This window comes from Artemia sp. Qi Xiang Cuo, chromosome 4 (assembly GCF_049724085.1).
Source record: "Artemia sp. Qi Xiang Cuo chromosome 4, ASM4972408v1, whole genome shotgun sequence".
Taxonomy (NCBI): domain Eukaryota; kingdom Metazoa; phylum Arthropoda; class Branchiopoda; order Anostraca; family Artemiidae; genus Artemia; species Artemia sp. Qi Xiang Cuo.
In genome coordinates, this window is record NC_142797.1 from 71,883,832 (window position 1) to 71,900,607 (window position 16,776).

The 16,776-nt window shown below is 35.1% G+C and overlaps 1 protein-coding gene across 2 annotated transcripts in view; it reads right to left on the minus strand.

Moving 5' to 3' along the window:
• The window catches only part of ReepA (Receptor expression enhancing protein A), a 129,001-nt gene that overhangs the window by 40,309 nt on the left and 71,916 nt on the right, over positions 1 to 16,776 (minus strand). The window contains exon 9 of one of the 2 annotated variants that reach the window (XM_089088521.1): positions 10,757 to 10,903. The exons of the other annotated variant lie outside the window; for it this stretch is intronic. Coding sequence (XP_088944647.1) covers positions 10,757 to 10,903 — 147 coding nt within the window. The remainder of the gene's footprint in view (positions 1 to 10,756; positions 10,904 to 16,776) is intronic. 2 annotated transcript variants of the gene reach the window in all.

Here is a 16,776-nt window from a genome sequence, read left to right on the forward strand (position 1 = left end):
GTTACTGGGTATTTTCCTTCTAAGCATGAAAAATCTACAACTGGAAAATCGAATCCTTCCGTCTCATGCACAGCCCAATTGTCCAAATTCTTCTTGATGGTGTGCCGAGCTAGAGACTCGTATTCTGAGATGAGGTAAGCATATCTGAAACACTTTTGACCTGTTTCAAAACGAATCTACTGGACACCTCGACAACCTACTAGATCTGGATTATATTTTAAAACTGCTGACCTCTCAGACCCTGGGCATCCGAATGCACTTGGGCATCCGAAGGACCAGGTAGTGCATGCTGGAGGGCTACTTCCTGACTTTGTATAGGTGGGGCAGCTCTTGAATGCCCAGGCAACGCATGATTGAAGGTGGACGGGCCGGCTATTTCACGATCTTGCGTAGCTTCGGCATTGTATTTATCCGCCCACTCTCTCTTTAACTTTTTGCTAGGCTGCATTGGGGCTGGTACTGATGGGGCTGCCTCACCCTCTCTGGCTTTCTTGGAAGGAGGGGGCACGCATTCTTCATAATTTGCTTTAAAAAGAAGAGAAAAAATTAGTATCAAAATAATTTGCCCCTTTTTTACAGAAAGAAAGTTAGTACCCTCATCCATATAATTTTGTTTAGTTTATCTCTTTTCAGTAAAGCAAAAAGTAAAAATTTCGCGAGAAATATATTAGGCTTAGAAATCAAACGTTTGTATTAGACAATCAGTAGTCTATAGCCATAGGATAGGAATCATTGTTTCTATTTTTACCATTTAGAAAAATATTAAATTTTCCGGTCTATAGGCTTTAAATTAGACCGTTAACCCATCGACCTGTAGGCCTATATTTTACAAACATAGGTTAAAATGCTATTCAATTTATACATAATATTAGCTTCATGCAACTCACAAAGACTTTTCTAGCCCTGCTTGCTTAATTAGTATTTTAATTTGACAGAAGAATAGTTCCTATGACCGCGTTTGTAAACAAAACCGGAAAAAGGGTGACTGCTAATTTTAACCACGCACTGGAGTCTTGTGTCAAAACAGAACGGCATTTGCACTAAAAATTGACAGAAGTCAGCGGTCACTTTAGCTGGAAATATAGAAGGAAGGGTAATTATTTCTTTTTTGCGAGAATTTCATTGTAAAACACTGGTGGGAGGGGGGGATTTAGCTGGAAATATTGAAGGTAGGAATGTAACCAAAAATTATATCTTTTTGCGAGACTTTGGGGTTGTACGACAATGGGGGAGGGATGGGGATATTGTTAGACCCTAATTCGAAAATAACTTGTTTCTCTACTTCCACACAGGTTGTGTAGGCCTTAGCTTAATTATTGCATCATTGTGTTTTAATTTGACTGAAGAATAGTTCCGTTGACCGCGTTTGTAAGCCGGAAAGGGTGATAGCTAATTATATGCCTCACACTGGAGTCTTGTGTCAAAACAGAACGGCATTTTCAATAAAAATTGACAGAAGTCAGTGGTCACTTTAGCTGGAAATATAGAAGGAAGGAATTTAACGAAAAGAAAATTATTTCTTTTTGCGAGAATTTGTTTGTAAAAACAGTGAGGGGGGGGGGGAGGGTTAGGGTAAAAAGAATATATTTTATGTTTTCCATTGATTATAATGATGTTTGTATGGTTTGGGGGGGGGGGGTTTGGGGTAAAAAGAATATATTTTATGTTTTCCATTGATTATAATGATGTTTGTATGGTTTGGGGGGGGGGGGGGTTTTGGGTAAAGGAATATATTTACGTTTTAGCTGAATATACTGGAGGATGTCCAAGGAAAATTCGTTTGAAAATGTACTAAAACGGAACTTACATGGTAAATTGTAGTTGCCAAGGCTTCTAATTCATCAATATTATCCATTGTTATATCAACTATGTCAAAATACTCTCTGATAATTTAATCACATTGCATGTCCGTTATATACGAAATCTCAAGAGTGAATTGTTATGTAACGGGGAAATCATATGTAACCAGCCCTCTGATTGGCTGAGAAGGAGGATGTATCCGACTCGCTGATTGGCTGAGAAAGAAGCACGTGATCTAACTTTTTCCGGGAAACTCATAGCATTGCTGAGAGCAACTACAACAAATACTATTTCTGGACACCATGACATTTACGAACGATTACGCAATCAAGTTCTCGGAAATTCACTTCCCCTTCGAGTCCTAGATCAATAACATTGTTCCCGTTAGAATTCAATGCGCAGGTGCAACCTTCGTTCCGGAGTTATTACACATAGAAACATCAAATAAATCGACCTTGGAAAAAGAGGTCATTGACCGATTACGCAATCTTTCTCCCTAGGGAAGCGATGCCCTTATTTGGAGCATAAACCACGTGGTTAGTACGGGAGTATAAGATAGGTATCTACTAACGCCTTCTATAAAAACCTTATATGCCTCCAGGGCGTAGCTTAAAACCCTTGCCCTGAGGGCTGTGGGGGAGTTTCCCCCTTAAAAACACATTTGCAATCTGAAAAACGACTACGCTGAACAAAATGGCTGTCTCAAAATTTTGATTGGACGTGTTTGGGGGAATGATGGGCGTGGAGGGGGGCTAGTGGCCCTCCAATCACTTTCGACTATTAAAAAGGGCGATAGAACGCTCGATTTCCAGTCGAATGAGCCCCCTTTGAAGTTTCTACGACGACCCCTTCCATATGAAGTGTCTCCGGAAAAAAATGACAATAATAAATAATAAAACATTAGAGCCGTGTGGCCTTTACAATAGGCAACGCTTTACTATAGCGTTGCCTCTGATTGTAATAAAAAACATTTTGACAAATACTTTCTGAGAGTATTTTGACAGTAAAACCCTGTTTATCACTTGCTATCGTTGAGCCGTATGAATATAAATTTCAAAAGATGTTTTCGGAAAAACTCGTCCAATTTGATTGCTCATTCTTGTTATTAGAAAGCAAATCTAGCAGCAGATCTCAAATCTCCAAAGCAAATCTCCCTTCCCTAAAATCCAAAAATTGAAAGAGATTCTGGACACTTTTTATTCGGATTATCAAATAAAAACCTTTATTTATCATTACCCCTTCCCACCCTCCTTGTAGAATTTCCTGGGTACCCATCTAACTTGAGGTATTAAAAGATAAAGTAGGTAAACTTAAAAATACTAAAATGAGGGTAGAAATTCTTCAATAGGAAACATGATGGCTTTTTTCTTTAATTCTTTTGGGTATGAATGTGAGTTCAGCAGATGATAGAGCTATTAAAATTTAGGTGGCCTTCTATTCAAGCATACCTCTTTGTGTATATTTTCGTTTGTTTATTTTTGTGTTATAATTACAATCTTGAATCTAGAACAGCTACAAGTATTTTATATGTCACGTGGATAATATATACTTTTTTACAAACCAAATGGAACTGAAACAAAGACAGTATGGTTTAAACAAACACGCAAAACAACGTTAAACAGCTTAGTGTTCCGTGAAAAAAAAATTGAGGGAATGAGTAAAGGGGTACAAAGACAACAACAAAAATGTCGAAATTATTCAGATATACCTCAAATTATTGGAAAACTGAGTCATAGATTAGCCGTGGCATTCAATAAGATCCAAATAATATAATTAAAAGGGAGCGCACACTAAAGCCAAATTAGGCCAATAGCCTATGAGAAATTGCAAATTACTCAAGACAATGAACAAGTCCCAATGGCGGGCCCAGGGTCTATCAAAATATTTCAATGGTTTCCCGGGGAATTTGATATTATTTTCTTCCGTCTCCACTTTAAATGAAAAAAAATAATTGTCTTTTTGGCATTCCTACTTTCAATAAAAAAATGAGGTATTATCCTTTAAAAATGATAGCCCCCTATCCCCCCTCCCTAAAGGCAATAATTTTCACTTTTTTTATGGATCATATTTTTTGGGCAACTTCCGCTTCAATCTTTAATTCCCCAACCTTGTACATAGTTTAGTCTATAGCTAAATTTTATCTCATGGAAGGTTTTTTTTGGGGGGGGGGGGGGTAAAAATTTTCAGAAAGACGATTTTATTTTATTTAATCTATCAGGCATTCAACAATTGAGTATTGAACATTAATAAAATCTTATCTAAAACAGCAAAATAAAAAAAAATTCTGCAAACTTACAATTCAGCGGTAGAAACAATCTGTCGGTTATCAATTTCAAAATCCAAATGAATGCTAAAGCTGTATAGTAATGAATGCGTTCTATAATTCTATTCAAATTGAAAATAAAATTCTTGGCTACGAATGATGTAAGAAATAGCAACTGGGAAACTGCATTCGAATTGATTTAAACTCATTTCACAAAGAAGATACTTTTTTTGTCAACATATGAAGAACTGTGTATATTGCAATATTTGCAATTGCATATTGCATCTGTCTGGTTTTTATGCAAAGTAACAAAAGAGACGACAATTAACGAACAAGATAGTAATGAAGATTTATGGTATGCAAAGTAATATTTGGCAGGGAAAGTCACTGGTGATAAATCTATAGGGGTGGCACCGTGATTTTCGGGGATTCGGGGAACCACATGTTTTTTTCGGTGTGACGCATAGATTTTCGGGCAAATGCCCAAAAATTCGGGGAAAGTGCAAGCCCTGCTTGATTTCTAATCAGGAAAATCGAAATACTAAACCGCACGAGAAAGAAAATCTCCGACTTTGCGGTTGACACAATAAAGAATTGCCGCAAAATTAATTTAAAGTCAACCTATCACCACCGCCTCTGCAAGAAGCGGTGCGCCTGCGGCGCGCCGGCGGCGGTCGGCCCGGCAACTCGTAGGCGGCGTTCGGGCGATACGCCCGCACGGCGCCGAGGTCTACTTGTAACTATTCAGGTTACAAACTTTTTACAACTACACAACTTTTTATGTCATGACCGCTTCAATCTTTCATTTTTTCAATATTTAAAGAGTCATGATATATTTGTAACTATTCAGGCTACAAAATTTTTAGAACTGGACAACTTTTTATGTCACGGCCACTTCAATCTTTAACTTCTCAATATTTAAAGAGTCATGATATACTTGTAACTATTCAGGTTACAAACTTTTTACAACTTCACAACTTTTTATGTCATGACCACTTCAATCTTTAATTTTTCAATATTTAAAGAGTCATGATATAATTGTAACTATTCAGGTTACAAACTTTTTATAACTTCAGAACTTTTTATGTCATGACTGCTTCAAAAAAAGATTGATATTTAAAGATTCAATTTTAAATTTTTAGCCTTGTGAAATTTATTGCACTTAGATGAGTAAAGAACGTATACATTTTAATTATATTCATTTCACTGTTCTGTCTTTGGCAGATGTTGTAACTAATTTTCACTATATATATTTAAAACTAACGATTTTGCTTCGAACACTTTATCCAGAGACCACGCCGACCTCTCCTTCCAGTTATCAACAGCCATAGTACCCGAGGCAGTCTTCTTTAAAGACTACCAAAGCTCTTACAGTATTTGACCGTATTTGCCCTTCCTCACACGATAAATTAACTTACAAAGTGGAAGAAAGCAATTAATTTAAAATGTTTTCCCACCAAGGATTAGACGACTAAATTTTACGAAATTCGGAAATGCCTATATATTTTTTACGATCATTCCCCTGTTTGGATACAGTTTTCATTCATGGAGGTATAACTATAATAAAACGAGTCATCAAAATTCTACCTAAGCGGGGACAAAAAACTTCAGTATCAGGCTGAAATCACTGTCATACCGGAGTGGAAATACCATAAGCAAAATGCAGTCCAATTTTCATATCACCAGTAATTATTAATCATTTTTTTTTTACAGATATAAATCTTTAAAAAAAGGAGTTCAAATCTTATTTTGCTCTTCCGTTGAATAAGAGATACGTAACAAGTGTTAGTTGGCCTTAAATCAACGCGTAGAACTGTTTCATTATCATTGGCGTCAATTTACGAACATTTAGGGTGGAAGAAGGGCAAAATTTTATTTTTCAACATCTAGGGAGGGGACTTGTCGTTTTTTCAATGAGAATACCAAAATAGAAGGTTTTTGCAATGAACATACCCATAAACAGGTATTTTACAAAATCTAAGTGGTGGAAAAAATCTATAGGGGCATTGGAACCCCCTCCAGCAAATTGACCCCACTGTTCATTAATATATTTTTAATGAACATAAGAAACAATAACCAGCGCAAATGCTTCAGAGGAAAAGAATGTTCAGGTCCGCTGGCTAAAGATTTAGTATGATTTGTAACGCTATACGACAGATGAATCAGAGTAAAAGCGAAGGCAACTGATGGAATCTATATAACTAATCAAGAGGCTTTTTGATACTTTTGCATTAAAAGATCGCCTTAAAACCATTAAAAACCATACCCTAAAATGCATCATATCCGTCAACACATCGGCAAGATAGCATTTTTCTTCAGCACAAGCTCCCTGTTAAAAAAGTTAGGTGTTGTAATGCATATCAAAGGTTATAATAAAACCCTCATGCAGTTAAATGTTTCAGCCATATAGCTTTTCCTGTCTGTTACTGATGTTACTGTAAAACAATATCTGTTATCGTTAATATTTATCACTTTTTTGCTGTATTAGCCTATAGGTAGTAATCCTTTGAAACTCCCCTCAAATATTTACTTTGAGGGTGTAGTGGTCTCTGGTAATTAAACGACTGTTAATGTTTTAATTTTTACTGACGAAAAGCATTTTCGAAAGCTAGGCAATTTATTTCGCATATTTATTTTCACGATTCAACGTGGCAACACTGACGAAAATGTGGTATAGATCTAGTAGCTTCATGATTTCGAAACAATCAAAAGAACGACCTTAGAAAATGACTGTTTTCAGGTAAACGAACCTAAGACGGGTCTGAATGGTAGACAATATTTATATTTTAATATCTTCGGTAATTTAAGGAAAATATAATTAAAGGTAATTTAAGGAAATGGTAATTTATCTGCTTATCCTTTTTTTTTATTGACCACATATTTATGCCAGCTTTAGTGTTAGGTTGGATGTAAAAGAAATATGAAGAAAAAGAAAAACTTAATCCAAAGGACAAAAGTGAGCTTTAAAGATGTATACTCAATTTTTTTTTTTTTTAATATAATTAGCCATTCAACACAGTTTTCCTCTCATTTTTTTATTAACTAAGAAAGGACCAGGGTTGCTACCACTCACGATCCATCACTAGGTTCAGCGATTGATTTTTCTCTGCAGCATATTCTGGATATTTTTGGATATCTTTTCTGTTCCACTCTTTAGAGTGAGTTTCAAAAGCAGTTCAATAGCACTGCCTAAGTAAAGAGTGAAATGGGCACAATATATTATTGGTGGCCGGCCTTTACCCAACTGAAAAAACTCCCCTGTGGGAAACTCCCCCTTGGAAAATACCATCTCCACGCGGCTGGTTGGTCTCCAATCACTTTGGACTTAAAAAAAAGGGACTAGAACTCTCAATTTCTGATCTAATGAGCATAGGCCTACTCCGAGGTTTCTGTGACCATGAGGTGGAGGTGCAGATGAGGATGGAGCAGTCCCCCTCCTATACGGAATAAATTATGCTCATTTTGGGGTTTAATGCTATTCTTTACTTTCATAATAATAGCATAGACCAGACATATTCCCAGAAATCATAAGGTAGTAAATATCAATTTCATATTTTTGATTAGTCCCCCCCCCCACAAAAATCCTGGTTACGGCCCTGGGGACTATACATCAATTTCTACGTCACCCTCCCCTCGTCTCTCCCTTAGAACTATTTATATATTTATCTGAGGCTCAGTGAGAGTTGAGATGTTTTGGCATCAAAATGCATCCTTTGAGGTATATTCATCCCTCCCTAACTACAAAATAATTAAAGAGCCCCATTGTAGAAGTTTAGGTCTCTTTTTAAGTTTTGTAATTTGTCCATTACTTGCAGACAGTATTCTTTTATTGGGAAACATACGAAGGTATTTCGCGGGGGAGTTTTCTGCAGGGGGGGATTGTCTGGGGAATTTTTTGGCGAGGAAAAAATTTTTTCGGAATAATTTCCTTTCGGCGGTGATAAAATTGTCTAGCAAGTTAATTTTTGCTCGTTTTGAATTGGACTAGGTTATATATTGTAATTTCTGTTCGTTTTGGGTTTCATTTATTTATTAATGGTGATTTGTGGTAGTTGTATACTTGTAAAACATAAGAAAAACTACTTGGAAGATAAGCAAATATAAGGAAGATATCCAGACACATCCAATCAAACTTTTGCGATAGAAATTTCGTTCAGTATAGTTGAACGGTCCAGTAACTATGTCTCTATGGATATTAGGTATGCCAACCCCCCTCCCCCAAAGTTATGAAATGTGTCAATTAAGATTCAAAACTAAATCAAAAGCATCTGTGTGTAAGCTGGTTACCAATAAGACGTCTCAGCAATAGTGGCAATATCCCAAGAACGATCGAGGGTATTAAGTTGAAAATTTCAGCGCTACTACTATTACTACTTCTGCTCTTACAATTTAATAAAAATCAAAAGAGTGGAACTGTATCCAGATTGTCAAAGAGCATAGATACAATGTTTTGGGAATGATATTAAGTTTTATTTCTCAGATCTAAATTAAACAATAGTATATGTGTCTAGATTTTCAAAAGGGCGTATGTTGTTAAAAATTATTGAAAAATTCTCTCCTGCACTCTAATCGCAAGTCAAATTATGCATTCTTATTTTAAAAAAACGAAAAGATCTAAAATATTCTTTTCTTTCTCCATGAAAAAGACTACTAAACTAAGGTTACTAAACAACAAACAGAATTAATTTAAAAAACTTTTTCCGTAAAATCAGTTTTTCAAAGAAAAGTAAATAGCTACATTAAACCAAAAATGAGCAGAAAAATATGTTTTAAATGTTTTAGCTTATAACTTTAATAAATCAAAATATATAAACACTTAAGGATAAATATCATTATATGTATGTTAAATTGTCAATCAACATTCATTTGTTTTTTGTTTTTTGTGCAAATTATGTTCTGATCTTTTGTAAAGAACTTTGAAAGTAATTTTGGCTGTATCACATTTTATCAGTATTGCAAATTGAACCGCTAAAAAAATATGCAAATTAGATAAAAAAAAATCGTCCATGAAAATTTAAACGTCAAAGAACCAAGGACACCAAAAATGGAAGTTAATTCTTAGATATTTTAAGAGAAAACTTGCAAAACCATATACGTCTTGAAAAATTAGGAAAAAAACAAGAATTCAATTTTTAATGTAGAAGATCTTAAATTTCCAATTCGTATTTTCTTTGCAAGTGCCCGCCAAATTTTAAAATAAAGAAAATTTGTTAAAAATGAGCGAAAAAATATATCATCCCGGAACCCTAGACAGTGCGACTTTCCTGATTACTGTAACAGAAGGAAAGCAGAGTCATTAATTGGCAGTAAACTGGGTAAAAATCCAGTGATTGGATGAATGAAATTATATAAAAATGTAGATTAACCCTAACATTTTTTTAACAAATAGGAATTGGAAGAAAGTGTATGCATCATAGAATAGCTAAAAATCTTTGCTAGGTATTAATTTGTTTAAAATTAAAACTATTCAACGCTTCAAATTATAAGTTGTTGACTATCTTCTTTTTTGAAAGTCAAATTATCCTATTTTGTAGTACTTATCCCTTCGGTCCATATTTTCCAAAAGTATCACTTTTATTCCTTAATTTATATCAGATAAAGTACAAAAATTAAATTTATTGCTTTACTTCAGAAACCATTGCAATAAATGAAAACACTCTTCATGACACATTCCAATGTAATAAAGACAGATTGAAATCACTCTTGTTTCACCCTTGGCTAGTTTGGCTAGCTGTAGATAACTAGATAAATAATTAGACTAACCCATAGAAAATAAATATGAACTAATGCGCAATGGAAAGGTCTATAAATGTCTAAGTAACTTATTTGCACGTTTCTGCAACATTTTTGAATTTTTAAATACACAAACCATAATCGAATTTACCTAATTAGTTTCCGCACAATGTGATTTCACGGTTCGGTTTGGAAACACTGGTTAAACTACTGCGCACGCAAACTGACTTTTAGTCAGTTTGTCACTTTTATTTTATAACAACGAAAAGAAAAATGATAGAAAATCCTGTTTTCAGGTATGAATAGACTTAATATGGAGCCAGGTAGCAAACAAATCTTCTCATTTTGACCTCATTGGTGTCCTAAAGCAAATATATCTTCGAAGAAAAGTTAAAACTTCTAAAGTTGTTGGCTGTCGTATGTTTTTAGCTCATTTTTGCTGATTATTCATCGACGTTCCTTTTTCTTTTATCTGACAGCCGCTAAATTACTAACAAAAGCTGCATAACGGCACATGGACGTCTTTTAATTAGAAATTGAATTGCTGAATTTTCCTAATTTTGTTGAATAGATATATATATGCTGGGGTAAGTTTAACCTAACCAAACAGTCAGATTTAATTTACACGGTCCTTTGACTTATAAAAATATCAAAGATTAATAACCAAAGAATATTAAGTAAGAAACGGTTTCCAATGTTTTTTTTTTTCTATGGGAAAAAGGCTACTAAAGTGCATAAGCTACGAAAATGATATTTGCTTTTGTCAGTTTTCCCGGGGACTTTAATAAGAAGACCCATTTTTTTGGCTGCTGTTACTGTTACTGTTGCTGTTACTGTTACTGCTGTTACTGTTAGTATGTGATATTAGAAGGGCGAACTGCCTCCTCACTCAAAAGCTAGCAAGTGTCGTTAGAAATGCAATAGGACAAAAACAACGGACTCGCACTCATTCCCTGTTACCTTATGTATGCGATTAAGCTTCTTAAAATATTTGCAATTTCGGGGATTTGAATGTACATAACCATGATACGGGCATGTTTCCTTATCTGATAGGTCTATATTGTCCTCCTCAGATGAAAAGTCGAGGTCAGAAGCATTCAATGACCACTAAGAATGGTAAAATGAAAATTATCAAATTTTGATTCAACTTTTCAACATTATCACTAATCAACACTAAAAAAAATTATACTTATAAATAACTCCAATGAGCTGGCTTTACGCACTAACAGACCAAAAAATAGATCGTCAAAGGAAAAAAAAAATCGCACCTGACTCTTGAGCCGACATGCATTTGATATATACCCCCACTAGTTCACCGAGAAAATCAGTAAAATGCAATACGACACACACATAAGGTCGCCTGGAAATGTGATGTTCTCTGCCTTAAAAGATTTATTTAAGCTCGTAAACAACAAATGTCACACTGCCTGCACGTCATTTAAGAATAAAAATTAAGATTGAGTTTTTTTTAGTTCGTAGTGTATTCACCCAATTCTATGTATAAAGGTATATTAATGTTGAATTCCTTTTGTGTCAACTGTTTCACGGGCAGCTTGTCCAATTCCCAGACCATTATTAATTACATGTGTTCAGCATGAAAGAAATAAATAGTTGGATTTCAAATGATTTAATTACTGGGAGCAGAACAAATGGGTTATCCATTTTCAGAAATCATGTCTACCAAGCTGAGCGCGCCATGAGTGACAGAAAATATTCAATGCGAGGGGTAATAATACACGGTGTGGCAGAATTTTGCCCTGCGTGGCACAAGCTGCACAATGACATGAACACCAGGTGGCGGAGAGTGGGCAACCCCTCTAAACCAAGTCAAAAGATATTGAATTTGTACTAGAACTCGAGATCTTAGTTAAGGTCTTTTTGTGTAGTTGTGTATGTTTTCCCGAGTTTCGTTGGACCCTACCTATATAATTACTTCCAAAATTGCATGGTTAAGGAGATGTATCTCACAGAAGCTATTGTTGAAAGTAACAGGTTTTTAATTTTGATGTGATTTGTGGAATACGAGAGAGATAAAAAATATTTGAAGGATTTTTCGAAATTTTGAAAGAAGATGAATTACAGATTGCAGTATAATATTTGTTAAAACTTTGACCAGTTACATTATTTAGTGTAACAGCCCAGTTAGCTGCCCAGCTTCTAATGTATTACTTTTTTGCTGTAAAACCACTTCTAAGAAAAGATTGATGCATGAAAAAGTAATTGCAAATATACAATTCAGGGTACGAAGTTGATTATTAAGGTGGGGGCAAAATAAAATTGCAGAAACAGCAGGAAAAAAGTTACACTATAGAGAATCTAATGAGCAGGCTATAGCATACATATCCTGTGTTATATATTTGTCCATTGGAAAGGATGGGTAAACTCAAAAGAGGACATTTAGGAATGACATAAGTATTTTAGAATGTTTTAAGATAGTTATCCAGAATTTTACAGTATTTCCTTATTGAGAAGCAAACTAGCAATCTTTGCTAGTTATTTTTGATTATCTGAGAGTGAAATTAACCTATTCCGCAAGAAACATAAATTTCGGATATTCTTCTATCTAGTTCTGTCCGAGCCTCGGTTACTTAGCAACACAAAATTTTGCTTTATCGCGATCAACACATCAGTCATTTTTCTGAGAACTAGAGCAGCCTACGAGCTAAATTGTCCTACTCCTTGTATTTATTTTCACTATTATTAACAGCAGGGAAAAAAGTCAATGTTACTGAAAGCTGACTTTATATTAACTGGACAATGGAACGTTCGAAAGGTTTGTGCTAGTAAATAGTTAAAATTGAAGGAGAGGTTCGATTTACCAGTTGTTGTTGCGTATTTCACTAATGATAAAAGTGTGAAATTTCGAATTATCGCGAGCCCTGACGTACCAAATTCACATTTCCAGTAACAAAAAAATTAATCAAATTATTAAAAACTGGCCGTAAAGTTACAAAAAATTATAAAGTGAGCCAACGTCAACAATGATAAAAATGATACAACACGAAAATATAGATTCTATATATGCAAGAAAATGCTTCAAAAACAATAAGAATGGGTAAAAAAGCTACAAAAACGAGTGGTATCGAAGGAAGACAAAAGTGAAAACTGGGTTGAGGGTAACTAGTTCTTTATTAATGTAGGGGATAACTTTAATTAATGTAGTTTTTTCGTATTTTGATCTAAAGCAACGAATGGTGGATAATATAGACAGAGGCTAGAAAACACTAGGAGACTTTTGGGGGTGGGGTATTTTGAAAAAAATAATATTGATATATCAGTTCAGTCCTGAATTTTGGAGAAACGAAGAACGACGATATACACAGAATTCTAGGGTCTCGAGTCTTTAGCCTTTTTTATAGCACGATTTAGAGTGGGGCTTTACCCTCTATGAAAATTATTTGCATGGCTATTTTTTAGACTGACTCAATTTCTAATTAAAACGCGAAACGCCACTGTAAATGCCCAGGTGCGAACTTCAGATTAATCTGGAAATTGATTATATCAATGTCCTAAATTCCTGGAGATTTCCCGGGTATTCAGCAAAGAATATTCTTCAAACAAGAAGAGTGATCTCGAGAGTCTCCGCCTGACGCGGCTAAACACTGCGACTAGTTTTTTATAAAAGACAGCAAGTCTAAAATTGTAACAAAAAAACTTTCCAAGAACCAAAAGCAACAGCTCGCTCAAAATACCTTTTATTTAATCAAAATTTGTTCTAGTACTTGAAATATGTTTCTATTTTATTAAATCAGTAGCTGATAATTTTCATAAAACACAGTTGCATTATTTATTGTGACTTACAATTTGGTTTTACCTCCAAGTCGTTTGCTTTCCGTTTATTTTCAAAAGGCTGGACAGACGTAGCACCTAGTCCCCGAAGCCGCACCAAAAAACGGCGGCGCGCCCCCGAATATTTATACAGACGAATTGTTTTCTGACATTACTCAGAAGAAAATATAAGGCAAAATCCACTATTCAATGGCACTTGCAAAATTTTGGATTCCCCTCAAAAAGTTTTCGAATTTACTAATCTACTATGTTATTGTTTCTGTACTGTTCACTATAATATGATAATTTATAATTAAATACGTTTCAACTAGGCTTAATATTCCTCAAATATGTTCTTTATGTCCCATTCTTTTAGTTGGACATATATATGTAAAAATCTTCATCAAACTTCTAAAATCACAAACCTTCAACCTGCCGACCCATACTGTAGCTAAAATTGGCTAACGGGCTAAGATGTACTTATTTGAAAACTTTCATTATATTACTCCTACATCAGAGGATTTAATCGTGAAACACTGAGAAACAATAGTCAGTGTAGCGTAAAGAGTGGGATGTTGGCAAGTATCGACCCCCTTATTATGTAGATTACTGATTATTTAAGTTATAATATTGTTCTCTACTTTCATACAATTTTTTTTATTTTTGATTTCCAGTCATTTTCATAATAATATTCATTTTAATCCGCCCTTAGCTTTTGCGCCAAAGAATAACTTTTGTATTTAAAATGCTCCAAAACTGAAAAAAGCCCCTGAAAAAAACTGTCCTCTATATTTTTTAAAAAGTCCCCTATTTTTCATACAAATCCAGTGGAGATTGTCCGTCATGAGTCAACCCAAAAAGTTTGATCATCTCCGTTGCAATTCCAGAAAGCTTTCCCAGTAGGCAAAGCTAAATAGGATCTTATTAAAATAAACAGATTTAGATAAAAGCCGCCTAATAGTATAATGTAAATATAATCGTTTACTTCAATATAAAAATACTGAATAATAACTGAGGAATAAAAATCTATTTTACAGCCTAATCATATGCATAGTCCAAATATATTCCTCCAGCTGAAGAGATACGAGAAGTTAAATCCTCTCTCTAAATTGACAGGAAGAACCGCTACCGAGAATTTCGCCCTAAAAATAAAAAATTTGAGACTTTCCAAAAAGCCTTCCCCAAAGAAAGAAGATCCACTGACTTTCTCAACTTCCGCAATACTTGCGTGCAATAATGCAATAGTGGATAACTGTCTCTCTCTTTTGTGTGGACTGTGTAACTTCATGTTTAGAGGCCAATATGCCACCCGGCAGCAATGTGACTTCTAAAACTAGGATGTTATTCATATAGCTTTTCAGACGTCCCATGCCAATTAGCTATCTCCTAATTTTCTACTGAAGTAGGGTAAAATTGGAACACTAAAATTTCAATCCTTTGTGTGTGAGGACAGGGGTCCAAATCCTGGTGTCACGTGATACTTAGTTTGGAACTAAGGAGGTTAGTCTAAGATTCTGTGTGCTTAGCCAGAGTCGAACCAGATCTAAATGGGCACCGGGAAAAATGTGGGGAAAGTAAAGAGTAAGGGTGTGAGAAAGCAAAGGATGGCTGGCCCCCACTCCCCATTTCAGTTCCTGGCTGAAGAGCTATGAAACAAGGATTAGAAACGCCATTTAGAACTGTAAACTCCACTGCCGTACACTTTACCTTCACCTTTGGATGTCGTTGCGATGCCATTGAAGGAAAGACAATGATATAGTGGACATAAATATTGTTTTTCTGAGTATTGTAATGAAGGGAAAAGACATCAGGGAATTACAAAATAGGTACAGGGTAGTCAAAGAAATTTAGGTTGCAAGACCAGAAAATCCAAACATAGTGTAAGAAATATAGATCAGATTCTTCCGAGGTTTCTTGCCTAGGATATTGTGCAAATATAATTATTTTAATTTACTTTATAGAACTTAAATTCAATTAAATTTTAAATTCTCTATTTTGTCGGATTAAGTTAATTTTCAGGCAGTTTCACGGTCTCACTCTTGATCATTTGGATTAAAAGAATGTGTGGGAGAAGTTAAGATTGATGTCTCGTCTTTATTTTATCTGAGATTGTGTCATGGTAGTGAAACTGAGAAAGAATTGTGGACCCCAAGAACTCTTGCTTTGAAGGAATTCCGAAACTGATACCAATTTTGTTTTCGAAACTTTTAAAATACACACAATAAAGCTCTAAAAACAGAGCAAAGGCTGATCAATTGACGGCAGACCACAAAAGATTATTTTGAAACGCCGGTGGCGCATCAACACCGAGCATAATTGCGTTCACCGCCACCAAACTTTATTTCAGCGAGGCTTCAGGGACTAATAGCTCTTTCCAAGCCGATATCGGTCATGTTTATTCACTGCGGATGTGTTTTATGCTAGCTTTCGAATCGAAGTTCTTTCTTGATTGACACTCATTTTAGCATATTTTTTTTTTCACGCTAAATTACTTACGTTTGAGATTTTGACTCATTCTACGGTAATATTTTCAATACTGGGTTTGTCGAATACTAAAGAGACCTATTCAATCTCCCTTAAAATGCTACTTGATGGCCTGAACAGTACTAAGCATATCCTCCTTTGACCCCCCCCCTCCACAGAACATTTCCCCTACATATAAAGTCAAGTAGCCAAAGAGAAAACAGAAATAATGAAGAAAAGAAGGAATTTCGAAATATGCTACGTATTTTTCAAAATATGTAGTAATGTAGAATACCCTGTAGTGTTTAGTTTTACATTTTACCTATTTTGATTCTTTTTCGTCTTTTGAGGGGTTTAGTTATCATAGCAACGTAGCATAAAGGCTGAAGAAAATAATTTGAAAGCATGCTGGAACTACAAAGTACGATTAATTACTTCCCGTGGACTTGGTCTGGTACTGACCAGAGCCTGAGCATTGGATTTTACCTGAATTACTTTATTTTTCGTTTGTTACTGACTGAGCATCATCTTATTTCATTGATTTTACGTCATTTATTTCCATCAGCCTATTTGCCCTAACGCAAATATCGAGTCAGTAAAATAGTGTCACAAAGCGCCACTATTCTACTGACTCAAATTTCTATCTGACAAGCTGAAAACATTGCAAGAGGATGGTACCCCCTCCTCCAAGCGTGAAATTCCCGGGAACAACTACAGAAGATGATACCAGTTCACCCCTTGTGATCAAG